We start from the raw sequence: 13,486 nt of genomic DNA on the forward strand, positions 1-13,486 counted from the left end.
TGGAGCTACCTCATTGGAGGCCAAGTGCAGTAGGAGGGAGTTGGTCCTTGTCCAAAGTAGGTATCTTGGTGGTGAAGTGACAAGAGGTATATGCATGGGGTGTCGGGTGCAGCCAACCCGTCTCTAGACGTGTGCATGATGGTGTAGACCAAAAGACTGGGAGGAAGACGTGACCCTTTAATACACACAGGCGTGGTCATTACCATGTCTTACTTTTTATTATGTAAGCTTAAAAGACGCATTTTGAAACCATTCAACGCTTCTTCAGTATTAGCTGGCAGGACGGGCGCCGGACGTTGGGGTTTCTCAGCAACGCACAAGTTTTTCAAACTGGCACTACCAATTAAAACTGAGAAGTTTGAATGACAACACCGGTGTAGGTCTCTTAAAGGGTCTCGCCACACTCCCAGCCTTCTGGCCTACACCATTTCAGAATTCCCCCCCACGTTTCTATTGACATACTCATAGGATGGAGTGTTTTGTTGCATTTTCCTTTGGAACCATTTTGGGGTTCAGATGAGGTTAAAAACAAAACTTTTAGACCTTAAAAACATCCTCATATAAGCAGACCCAGAAAAGAAGTCCCCCTTTTTCCCGTCTGCCTCTGAGGATGTTTTTGAGGATGCTATAATAAATGTTTTGTTATCACTTTATATGGGTGCTGGAAGAAATCCCTTGTTTTGGGATTGGATGCGTGTGTGGCTGAGGCGGCTCCACGCTACTCAGACTCCAGGACAATGTCCGCTGGGGGTGCGCTGCTTTCACTTTTTTGATTAACCATTTGGGGGTACATAATTGTTTGGATTTTATCTTCTTTTTATGGTGGGAATGGAGAAAAAAATTCCCCCATTGTTTTTTTTCCACCATGCGCAATGTGATTTAAATAATGTATTATCTTTTTTTCTATGCGTCATTTCATTTGCAGTGGTACTATTTATTTTTAAAAATTATATGAAAACTATGAATTTTTTTTCTTAACTTATGAGGGCCCAGACATCCACTGGATGTACCATCACGTCATATTGCAATAAGAACTCAAGCAGAAGGGAGGTTACACCTTTTTTACCCTGCAGACTTCTAATTTTAAATATATGGACAATGTGCTCCTGGAAAGAAAGTCAATCCTGGCTGCATGGAACAGGCAGGTACAATAACACCTCCAGCAGTGCAAAGACCCCGCTTATCATCTCCCCATAGCTCATGCAGGGTACGGGGGGATTGGGGTTAAGAGCAGGAACACCTGAAGGAGTTAGGCTTAATGCTCTGCAAAGGCTCAGCTTTAGCGGCTTCATAAATCAGGATCCAAGCATAGTCAAGCAGCGTCTTAATGCATGAAGTCATGGTTCATCATGGAGGATCCTCATTTACCGCAGATTACAGAATTCCTAGATGTAGTATATGCGATATGATTATTTGTTATGGACATTGGATGCCTGGCACACCACTGGGCTTGCCAGTTCCGTGTGCCGGGTAGGCTTGCAGCACTTGTCCGATATTTACCAACAGCGGTGCCAGCTTATCTTTTCTTGATATATTTTTCGAAATTAGGAAATTTCAAGTCGGTTCATTGATTTACCATTTTTTTTTAACACGGACATCTTCAATAACTATTACACGCATGTTAACTGGTAAACAGATCCATTATATATTATCTGTAGAAAGGGTTTCTCTTGGAATGACCCAAAGGATAACCTACAGTCAGAAAAAGCTAATGGCTGGAGCTGAATGTAGTCTCTGATGGACCCCCAAATTATGGTGAGTACTAAAGCAGGCGCCACATACAGAACACGTGAATGGCTTCTCTCCAGTATGAACCCTCAGGTGAGCCACGAAATGTCCGTGATGGATAAAAGACTTGTCACAGTAAGAACATGAGAGCCTCTTCTCTTCTGTGTGGATTCTTTGGTGAGCAGCAAAATGTCCGTGATGAATGAACACCTTGCCGCAGTAGGAACAGGAGAATCTCTTCTCCTCCATGTGAATTCTCTGATGGGCTACAAAGTGTCCCTTATGAATGAAGCTTTTCCTACACAGAGGGCAGGTGTAGGGGTTGTCGAGTCTGTGAGTCCGCAGATGCTTGTTCAGACTACTCTTTATACGGAAACCTTTACTGCAGGTGAAGCAGCAGAAGGGTCTCTCCCCCGTGTGGATTCTCTGATGCGAAACAAAGTAGGACCTTCGGGAAAAGCTTTTGCCGCAGTCCGAACAAGAGAATGGCTTCACTCCGGTGTGGATTCTCTGATGGGTTACGTAGTGGGTTCTACGAGTAAAACCCTTCCCACATTCACAACATGAGAATGACTTCTGCTGAGTGTAGATTTTCTGTTGCACGTCAACGTTTACCTCCTGTCTAAACTGTCCATCTTTCTTACCGTGAGGAGAGGCATAATCTGGGTTGTGACCAGTGAAGTTCTCTCCATAATAAAAACCTGGTTCTTCCTTAATATGATGAAGCCAATAGTGTGTCCGGTCTGTGGGTGCAGACACGCTGGGGTCGCTGGACTGTCCTCTATCACATGAGACTACTTCTTTCTTAATATGGATAGGATGATCTCCCAAGTCTGTTCTTCCATCACTTGAGAACGGTTCCTCTTTAACACGGACATATAAGAATGGGACATGATCTGTGAATAAGCCAGCGCCATTGTCGAAGAGGTCAGCCCCATCACATGAGACGGCTTCTGCCTTCATGTTAATGTGGCCAGTTGGTGGTGCGGTGGGCATGTGCGTGTGCTCCAGAGGAGGTTCTTCATGACATGGAAGCCTCTTCCTATCTCCCATGATGTTGCTCATTAAGTCTGGTATCCAGTTTAGGCTTTTACGAACTCACTATTGTTCACGGTTCACTTTTCTTGACACATTGTAGTCGTCTAAATTCTCCCAGGAACATTATTAAGAATCTGGAAGAAGAAACGCACGGTAACAGGTTCACATTATTTCAGATTACAAAAACCACTAAATCTCATCATTTCTAGGAAGGAGTCTAGTTGTGCGAGTCATATTGACCACTCTTAGCCGATCCCTCCAGTCACAGCGGCAGCCGGATTATATGGTTATCAGACATTCAGAAGATCCACACGTCTTCTAAAGCAGCGACTCCATACATGAGTGAGCTGCCATGGCCGACCCCCGGCTACTAACCTCTAGATATAAGAGCAGTGCCCACTGAGGGAGCGCTCAGCTCATCACAGCGTCACGTGCAGGTAGGGATACAGACTATCAGAAGGAAACTCGCTATTATAGCAATGAAATCGCGGCTTCATTAAATACCCTTCAACACTTAATAGATCCAACCTTATAATATGGCCACATGACACGATCTGTCCGATATGCTCAGATGATTAATCTTATTTTTGGGGGATGTTTTATCATACTTACCGAGCAGGTGCCATCCGGGCCCTCCCGCTGGTCTCCGGAGCTCCTGCTTCAGCCCCCAGCCGCCAACAGATGATCGCTTGCTGGTAATGGGGTTCGTAAACCCCGCCTCCAGGAAGCGATGGCTGTAACTGGTTCTCGAGCGTCACGGCTCAGCCAATCAATGCAGCGCTTGAAGAACCAATCACAGCCATCGCATTGGTTCATCAAGCTCTGCATTGATTGGAGGCGGGGTTTATGAACCTTGTTACCAGCAAGCGATCTTCTGTCGGCAGCTGAGGACTGCAGCAATAGCGCCAGAGTTCCGGAGACCAGCGGGAGGGATCGGGCCGGTGCCTGCTAGGTAAGTATTGCTTTTATGTATTGTAGCTTGGGCTTATTTTGCAGGGTAGGGCTTTTATTTCAAGACACCCCCTCCCCCACAATTTTTTTAAATCAAGGTAGGGTTTATTTCAGGGGTAGGTCTTATTTTCGGGGAAATGCAGTACCATCTCCCGTCTGGTAAACATGTTTCTGCACCCTCCATTCTCCTTCTGGTGTGAATGTGTACATTTTGGGATTGTACTGATACTTAATCATTTTAAATCAGTTTTGCGCATTATATTTCTTGTAAACCTGATACATTGTAACTGCGTGTGATTGTATAGTTGGATCTATCATTCACAGCCCCCATTATTGTGCTCCTCTGCCGCCATCTCGGACACAACCTCCGGCCTATATAAGTATTATGTGTATACGAAACATAAACTCCTCCCCCCTTCAGCCACTTATATAGAAAGAAAGCAATGTTTCCTGGCAGTTGTGGGGGGCACTTACCTGTCCCTCCGTACTCATCTGGACCACTCTTGTACCTACAGCTACGTCTGGCACCAAGTAGGTATTAAACCCCTCATGATATATTATTCCTATACATATTAGCCTCCTCAGACATAGATGACCCCACAGTGCTCAGTGGCCACTCATGACTAAACTCACCTCACAGGGAGGCCATTTCTTGTATCCACAGCCCTTCCACCAACCACTTCCGGCCTACCTACCGTCACTTCCGTGCTTGTGTTCCAGTTGTCAGACCCTCTGTGCTTCCACCTTGGGGAGGCGGATACTTATGTATCAATGGGCTTCCCAAACCTGCATGCCACTTAGTTGGCAAATGCTGTATTCTGCTGCCATCTACTGTGCAGATGTCAGAACTGCAGGCCGTCGGCAAACTCGATTTGTCACCAGTCTTTTCACAGTATTAGAATAGTGGGGCGTAACTATAGGGGATGCGGCTGCACCCGGGCCCAGGAGCCTTAGGGGGCCCATAAGGCCTCTCTCCTCCATATAGGGAGCCCAGTGCTATGAATAAAGCATTCTAGTTTGGGGCCCCGTTCCAGGTTTTGCATTGGGGCCCAGGAGCTTCATGTTCTCTCTGGTGTCAGCGCCTTTGGTTATGCTGAACTCTGCAAAGACATGAAGGTAAAGGGAAGTGCAGTGTGAATAACAGCAGAGGATGAGCTCCCTTTTACATGAGGCCATCAATTATTGGAGTGATGACTGATTTAGCTCGTTCGCTCCTGCGCCTCTTTATACAGGCAGACATAGGCATTGCGCTTGCTCCTGCGCCTCTTTATACAGGCAGACATAGGCATTGCGCTCGCTCCTGCGCCTCTTTATACAGGCAGACATAGGCATTGCGTTCGCTCCTGCGCCTCTTTATACAGGCAGACATAGGCATTGCGTTCGCTCCTGCGCCTCTTTATACAGGCAGACATAGGCATTGCGTTCGCTCCTGCGCCTCTTTATACAGGCAGACATAGGCATTGCGTTCGCTCCTGCGCCTCTTTATACAGGCAGACATAGGCATTGCGTTCGCTCCTGCGCCTCTTTATACAGGCAGACATAGGCATTGCGCTCGCTCCTGCGCCTCTTTATACAGGCAGACATAGGCATTGCGTTCGCTCCTGCGCCTCTTTATATAGGCAGACATAGGCATTGCGTTCGCTCCTGCGCCTCTTTATACAGGCAGACATAGGCATTGCGCTCGCTCCTGCGCCTCTTTATACAGGCAGACATAGGCATTGCGTTCGCTCCTGCGCCTCTTTATATAGGCAGACATAGGCATTGCGTTCGCTCCTGCGCCTCTTTATACAGGCAGACATAGGCATTGCGCTTGCTCCTGCGCCTCTTTATACAGGCAGACATAGGCATTGCGTTCGCTCCTGCGCCTCTTTATACAGGCAGACATAGGCATTGCGTTCGCTCCTGCGCCTCTTTATACAGGCAGACATAGGCATTGCGTTCGCTCATGCGCCTCTTTTTATATTATCAGACATAGGCATTGCGTTCGCTCCTGCGCCTCTTTATACAGGCAGACATAGGCATTGCGTTCGCTCCTGCGCCTCTTTATACAGGCAGACATAGGCATTGCGTTCGCTCCTGCGCCTCTTTATACAGGCAGACATAGGCATTGCGTTCGCTCCTGCGCCTCTTTATACAGGCAGACATAGGCATTGCGTTCGCTCCTGCGCCTCTTTATACAGGCAGACATAGGCATTGCGTTCGCTCCTGCGCCTCTTTATACAGGCAGACATAGGCATTGCGTTCGCTCCTGCGCCTCTTTATATAGGCAGACATAGGCATTGCGCTTGCTCCTGCGCATCTTTATACAGGCAGACATAGGCATTGCGTTCGCTCCTGCGCCTCTTTATACAGGCAGACATAGGCATTGCGTTCGCTCCTGCGCCTCTTTATACAGGCAGACATAGGCATTGCGTTCGCTCCTGCGCCTCTTTATACAGGCAGACATAGGCATTGCGTTCGCTCCTGCGCCTCTTTATACAGGCAGACATAGGCATTGCGTTCGCTCCTGCGCCTCTTTATACAGGCAGACATAGGCATTGCGTTCGCTCCTGCGCCTCTTTTTATATTATCAGACATAGGCATTGCGTTCGCTCCTGCGCCTCTTTATACAGGCAGACATAGGCATTGCGTTCGCTCCTGCGCATCTTTATACAGGCAGACATAGGCATTGCGTTCGCTCCTGCGCCTCTTTATACAGGCAGACATAGGCATTGCGTTCGCTCCTGCGCCTCTTTATACAGGCAGACATAGGCATTGCGTTCGCTCCTGCGCCTCTTTATACAGGCAGACATAGGCATTGCGTTCGCTCCTGCGCCTCTTTATACAGGCAGACATAGGCATTGCGTTCGCTCCTGCGCCTCTTTATACAGGCAGACATAGGCATTGCGTTCGCTCCTGCGCCTCTTTATATAGGCAGACATAGGCATTGCGTTCGCTCCTGCGCCTCTTTATACAGGCAGACATAGGCATTGCGTTCGCTCCTGCGCCTCTTTATACAGGCAGACATAGGCATTGCGTTCGCTCCTGCGCCTCTTTATACAGGCAGACATAGGCATTGCGCTTGCTCCTGCGCCTCTTTATACAGGCAGACATAGGCATTGCGCTTGCTCCTGCGCCTCTTTATACAGGCAGACATAGGCATTGCGCTTGCTCCTGCGCCTCTTTATACAGGCAGACATAGGCATTGCGTTCGCTCCTGCGCCTCTTTATACAGGCAGACATAGGCATTGCTCTTGCTCCTGCGCCTCTTTATACAGGCAGACATAGGCATTGCGCTCGCTCATGCGCCTCTTTATATAGGCATTGCGCTTGCACCTCGTTCAGTGGTTAATATTCACTGCTCACCGCAACAACGCCTTCTTGAGGCTAGTGAAAGCAGCGCTTCGTGCGGCCATATTTGGTTATTGTGGCTGCATGCGTTTGAGCGGTGTGGGCAATTATTCATTAAACTTTGTCATGATTGGTTCATAAGTTTCGGAAGGCGGTCCACCATGACAGACCACTAGACTTTCTTTGTCTGCTCACACTATAAAGCAAGTTAAAACTGGGCTGGGCTCTGTAGGAAAGAGTCAGCATTCATTTATTTGGACACATAGCGTTGCTATGGAAAGCGCAGCCCCCCTGTCCACGAGCGGAGAGTCACAGCGATTCTCCACGGTCATCCTATCTGTCGGAGATCCGTCTGCAGGCTCCTGCTCCTGCGGCGGCGGAGATCCACCATGGGGTACCGCAACGCCCGTGGACAGGCAGCCTAAATGTTGGAAAGACATTTTCCCTTCGCCCGCAGCCTCTCCAGCATGAAGATGTGTGCGAGTCGGTCCGGGGCCGATTAGCACCTTACTGGTAATATAACGTTTTGTTCGTGGTGGGAAGCGCACGCCGTGGATTATAATAGCCCCGTTTATAGTGATTTGCCGATCCCTAATAGGATCTGGCTCGCTAGGCCTCTTTCCCATTTTAGGAACGGCCCACTTCTCTCCAGGAACAAGTTTTCTGACAGGAGAGTATAAAATTTGTCTTGTGTTTTTTGGAGAGTATTGGTGGGTTCAGTATCCGGCCCCTCAAGAACCTGGGCATGTGGGCATCTGAGTGGGCACCGAGGACTTTCCTGATGTGGATAAAGGTGTAGAATAATGATGAGGGAACTTCATATCTTTCTTGTAACAGGGAAAAAGATATTAGTTGGCCGCAGTGATAGGAGTGACTGATGTGATTCCCGAGCGGCCCCCGCGGACAGGCTTCCTTGACTTACTGGTGATAAGGAGAGAGGAGTCTGTGACTGATGTGATTCCCGAGCGGCCCCCGCGGACAGGCTTACATGACTTACTGCTGAAAAGGGGAGAGGAGTCTGTGACTGATGTGATTCCCGAGCGGCCCCCGCGGACAGGCTTACATGACTTACTGCTGAAAAGGGGAGAGGAGTCTGTGACTGATGTGATTCCCGAGCGGCCCCCGCGGACAGGCTTCCATGACTTACTGCTGAGAAGGGGAGAGGAGTCTGTGACTGATGTGATTCCCGAGCGGCCCCCGCGGACAGGCTTACATGACTTACTGCTGAAAAGGGGAGAGGAGTCTGTGACTGATGTGATTCCCGAGCGGCCCCCGCAGACAGGCTTACATGACTTACTGCTGAGAAGGGGAGAGGAGTCTGTGACTGATGTAATTCCCGAGCGGCCCCCGCAGACAGGCTTCCATGACTTACTGCTGAGAAGGGGAGAGGAGTCTGTGACTGATGTGATTCCCGAGCGGCCCCCGCAGACAGGCTTACATGACTTACTGCTGAGAAGGGGAGAGGAGTCTGTGACTGATGTGATTCCCGAGCGGCCCCCGCGGACAGGCTTCCATGACTTACTGCTGAGAAGGGGAGAGGAGTCTGTGACTGATGTGATTCCCGAGCGGCCCCCGCGGACAGGCTTCCATGACTTACTGCTGAGAACGGGAGAGGAGTCTGTGACTGATGTGATTCCCGCGCGGCCCCCGCGGACAGGCTTACATGACTTACTACTGAGAAGGGGAGAGGAGTCTGTGACTGATGTGATTCCCGAGCGGCCCCCGCGGACAGGCTTCCATGACTTACTGCTGAGAAGGGGAGAGGAGTCTGTGACTGATGTGATTCCCGAGCGGCCCCCGCGGACAGGCTTCCATGACTTACTGCTGAGAACGGGAGAGGAGTCTGTGACTGATGTGATTCCCGAGCGGCCCCCGCGGACAGGCTTCCATGACTTACTGCTGAGAACGGGAGAGGAGTCTGTGACTGATGTGATTCCCCCGTCCGTCAGCACCCCGAGGCTCATCGACTAACAACATGATAGATTCCACGGATCGCACGTAAAAAATGTATCAGGTTCTATTTTTGTGCACAAAGGTCCCCCTAGAAGTCAGGGGAGGTGCAGAAATACGAACTAAATACGTGCGCAAACGTGGAATATGCTGCGCAATGCAGTGTAAAAAAGAACACATCTGGACGCCATTAGGCTAAATAGCCTTTTTATTGAGGTGTTCCATACGCAAAAAATACAATAAAATACTGCGATACGTGCACAAAAAAGGCTCATTCACGAAGCCAAAATGTTGCGCTGAAGTGCGCGCAATTGTGCAGACACTCGTGTGAAGGAGCCCTGAACGTTATGTGGCAAATATGCGGCTAAGCATGGAAACATAGACATCACTGCGTATCACGCTGCAGCGGATTACCGCCAGCAGGACGGTCATAGAGTCGGCGGCGAAGGGCCACATACAGCACCAGGGGAGCAGAACTTGGCTGTCTTTTTAATATATATTTTTAAGAATTTCATTTTACAATATTTTTACCATTTCTTTTTGCATACTAATAACGTGGTTGGCGCTCTCCAACAGTCAGGCAGCCTGGGACTTGTAGTCCTCGCAGCTAGGAATGCCTCATACACTACTGTTGTTCTGCTATAGGCCACAACAAAATGGCCGGCGCCTCCATGATTCTACAAGAACATGGCCGCTCCGGTCAGGGAAATGATCACGTGGGTCAGAGCACGGCGGCCATCTTTAGTTCGGGCAGAGACCGGGCTGCTGCGCCCTCAGAGGCCAGCGAGAAGCAGGGAGGCTCGTGAAGAGATTAGCAGTTCCGTGGTCAGCCGGTGGCGGCGCTGCCGTGTGAGTAGTGCTGCTTCTGTGTGGGGAGGGCTCTGCGGCCATGACCGGAGGCTTCTCTGGCCACTGACTATTGGCGCTGGCAGTGCGTCACACGGAGCGGTTAGCGTGCAGAAACTGGCAGTTAATTGCTGTGTGTAACCGCGGCCGACGACCAGCGATAATTCATTCGCTCATGGTTCGATTTATGCAGGCATGAAGATCCCAGTTGGCGCGTCCTCGAATCCCGTATCGCTTGGTCGCTCTCTGCTGCAGCGACTTAACCGCCCGGTAAGAATATAGAATGACCCCCGGGAGATGTAACCCGCCGTCGCTTGCTAACGACTCCTCGCTTCACGTGAAAGTACTGCAGCGCTCCGTCACGCCGGCGCAAGCGCATTTCTGTTGCAGGATTACGCAGCCAATAACACGCGCCTGTTGTGTGTCGGGGTCCGCCAGCCCCCCATACCATTTAGGTTTATTGGCCACATTTCGCCATCCTCAGCGCTCTGCCGCCGCCTTCTCACAGACACGTGCGCAGAATACGCAGAGAGCCAATTTGTACGCATTTCTGTATCTTTCACGCACATTTTGGCTTAATAAAAAAAGTGTATTTTATTTTCTGCAGATTTACGCACCAAAGAAGTCAAGGGGGAGGTGGGGCGCCATACGCAAGGAATCGCGTGAAACGCCGCGTAATTCCGCTAGGAAAAAAACTCATCTGGAATTCTGTTGTATTAGTGTCCCGCGTGCGCAGAGGGAGGAGCACAGTAAAATACGCCAATCCGTGCGCAAAAGAGCCTAATTCAGAGCACAAAAACACAGCCCTGGAGCGCGCAATTGTGCTACTGCTCGGGCGAAGGCCGCCGTAAAAAAAACAAGAACAATTTTTTAAAAAGCGGAACCGAGTAACAAGGCGTAATGGGGAGCGAGGCGTAATGGGGAACACGACGTACCGGGGAGCGAGGCGTAATGGGGAGCGGGACGTACCAGGAAACGAGGCGTAATGGGGAACACGACGTACCGGGGAGCGAGGCGTAATGGGGAGCGGGACGTACCGGGAAACGAGGCGTAATGGGGAGCGGGACGTAGCGGGAAACGAGGCATAATGGGGAACACGACGTACCGGGGAGCGAGGCGTAATGGGGAGCGGGACGTACCAGGAAACGAGGCGTAATGGGGAACACGACGTACCGGGGAGCGAGGCGTAATGGGAAGCGGGACGTACCGGGGAGCGAGGCGTAATGGGAAGCGGGACGTACCGGGAAGCGAGGTGTAATGGGAAGCGGGACGTACCGGGAAACGAGGCGTAATGGGAAGCGGGACGTACCGGGAAGCGAGGCGTAATGGGAAGCGGGACGTACCGGGGAGCGAGGCGTAATGGGAAGCGGGACGTACCGGGAAGCGAGGTGTAATGGGAAGCGGGACGTACCGGGAAACGAGGCGTAATGGGAAGCGGGACGTACCGGGAAACGAGGCGTAATGGGGAACACGACGTACCGGGGAGCGAGGCGTAATGGGGAGCGGGACGTACCAGGAAACGAGGCGTAATGGGGAACACGACGTACCGGGGAGCGAGGCGTAATGGGGAGCGGGACGTACCGGGAAACGAGGCGTAATGGGGAGCGGGACGTAGCGGGAAACGAGGCATAATGGGGAACACGACGTACCGGGGAGCGAGGCGTAATGGGGAGCGGGACGTACCAGGAAACGAGGCGTAATGGGGAACACGACGTACCGGGGAGCGAGGCGTAATGGGGAGCGGGACGTACCGGGAAACGAGGCGTAATGGGGAACACGACGTAACGGGGAGCGAGGCGTAATGGGGAGCGAGACGTTATGGGGAGCGGGGCGTAATGGGGGCGGGGCGTATCGGGGAACGAGGCGTAATGGGGAACACGACGTACCGGGGAGCGAGGCGTAATGGGGAGCGAGGCGTAATGGGGAGCGAGGCGTAAAGGGGAGCAAGGCGTAAAGGGGAGCAAGGCGTAATGGGGAGCGAGACGTAATGGGGAACACGACGTATCAGGGAACGAGGCGTAATGGGGAGTGAGGCGTAATAGGGAATGAGGCGTATCGGGGAACACAGCGTATCGAGGAACGAGGCGTACCGGGGAACACGACATACCGGGGAACACGACGTACCGAGGAACGAGGCGTACCGGGGAACACGACGTACCGGGGAACGAGGCGTACCGGGGAACGAGGCGTACCGGGGAACGAGGCGTACCGGGGAATGAGGCGTACCGGGGAACACGGCGTACCGGGGAACACGGCGTACCGAGGAACGAAGCGTACCGGGGAACACGGCGTACCGAGGAACGAAGCGTACCGGGGAACACGGCGTACCGAGGAACGAGGCGTACCGGGGAACACGACGTACCGAGGAACGAGGCGTAACGGGGAACGAGGCGTAACGGGGAACACGGCGTACCGAGGAACGAGGCGTACCGGGGAACACGGCGGACCGAGGAACGAGGCGTACCGAGGAACGAGGCGTACCGGGGAACACGGCGTACCGAGGAACGAGGCGTACCGGGGAACACGGCGTACCGGGGAACACGGCGTACCGAGGAACGAGGCGTACCGGGGAGCGGGGCGTAATGGGGAACACGACGTACCGGGAAACGAGGCGTACCGGAGAACACGACGTACCGGGGAGCGAGGTGTAATGGAGAACGAGGCGTATCGGGGAACACGATGTACCAGGGAACGAGGCGTACCGGGGAACGAGGCGTAATGGGAAACGAGGCGTAATGGGGAACGAGGCGTAATGGGGAACGAGGCGTAGTGGGGAACGAGGCGTAGTGGGGAACACGATGTACCGGGGAACGAGGCGTAATGGGGAACACGACGTAATGAGGAAGGAGGCGTATCGGGGAACACGGCGTACCGAGGAACGAGGCGTACCGGGGAACACGGCGTACCGAGGAACGAGGCGTACCGGGGAACACGACGTACCGAGGAACGAGGCGTACCGGGAAACACGACGTACCGAGGAACGAGGCGTACCGGGGAGCGGGGCGTAATGGGGAACACGACGTACCGGGGAGCGGGGCGTAATGGGGAACACGACGTACCGGGAAACGAGGCGTACCGGAGAACACGACGTACCGGGGAGCGAGGTGTAATGGAGAACGAGGCGTATCGGGGAACACGACGTACCGGGAAACACGATTTACCGGGGAACGAGGCGTAATGGGAAACGAGCTGTAATGGGGAACGAGGCGTAATGGGGAACACGACGTAATGAGGAAGGAGGCGTACCGGGGAACACGACATACCGGGGAACGAGGCGTAATGGGGAACACGACGTAATGAGGAAGGAGGCGTACCGGGGAACACGACATACCGGGGAACGAGGCGTACCGGGAAGCGAGGCGTAATGGGAAGCGGGACGTACCGGGAAGCGAGGCGTAATGGGAAGCGGGACGTACCGGGAAACGAGGCGTAATGGGAAGCGGGACGTACCGGGAAACGAGGCGTAATGGGGAACACGACGTACCGGGGAGCGAGGCGTAATGGGGAGCGGGATGTACCAGGAAACGAGGCGTAATGGGGAGCGGGACGTACCGGGGAGCGAGGCGTAATGGGGAGCGGGACGTACCGGGAAACGAGGCGTAATGGGGAGCGGGACGTAGCGGGAAACGAGGCGTAATGGGGA

General features: G+C 52.5%; 2 protein-coding genes across 7 annotated transcripts in view; one reads left to right on the forward strand and one right to left on the reverse strand.

The window, feature by feature from the left end:
- Positions 1 to 1,563: 1,563 nt before the first annotated feature.
- On the reverse strand, positions 1,564 to 4,500 carry LOC136588514 (gastrula zinc finger protein XlCGF8.2DB-like). 3 transcript variants are annotated; one of them, XM_066587799.1, is made up of 2 exons: positions 4,413 to 4,500; positions 1,564 to 2,900 (listed from the first exon to the last, which is right to left on the reverse strand). In XM_066587799.1, the coding sequence occupies exon 2, from the start codon at positions 2,791 to 2,793 to the stop codon at positions 1,699 to 1,701; it is 1,095 nt and encodes a 364-aa protein (XP_066443896.1). In that variant the 5' UTR covers positions 2,794 to 2,900; positions 4,413 to 4,500; the 3' UTR covers positions 1,564 to 1,698. The 3 variants fall into 3 exon arrangements, with proteins under 3 accessions (XP_066443896.1, XP_066443895.1, XP_066443897.1); XM_066587798.1 differs by having other exon boundaries at positions 4,351 to 4,414; XM_066587800.1 differs by lacking the exon at positions 4,413 to 4,500 and adding an exon at positions 4,192 to 4,274.
- Positions 4,501 to 9,754: 5,254 nt separating this feature from the next.
- Positions 9,755 to 13,486, forward strand: part of LOC136588507 (zinc finger protein 665-like) — a 41,866-nt gene continuing 38,134 nt past the window's right edge. The window contains exon 1 of one of the 4 annotated variants that reach the window (XM_066587774.1): positions 9,755 to 9,846. Coding sequence is in view for 1 of the 4 variants with exons in the window: in XM_066587773.1 (XP_066443870.1) it covers positions 10,039 to 10,113 (75 nt within the window). In the remaining 3 variants the exon portion in view is untranslated. The other 3 variants (XM_066587775.1, XM_066587777.1, XM_066587773.1) reach the window with 3 other exon arrangements.

Source organism: Eleutherodactylus coqui, chromosome 13 (assembly GCF_035609145.1).
Source record: "Eleutherodactylus coqui strain aEleCoq1 chromosome 13, aEleCoq1.hap1, whole genome shotgun sequence".
In the NCBI taxonomy this organism is placed as follows: Eukaryota; Metazoa; Chordata; class Amphibia; order Anura; family Eleutherodactylidae; genus Eleutherodactylus; species Eleutherodactylus coqui.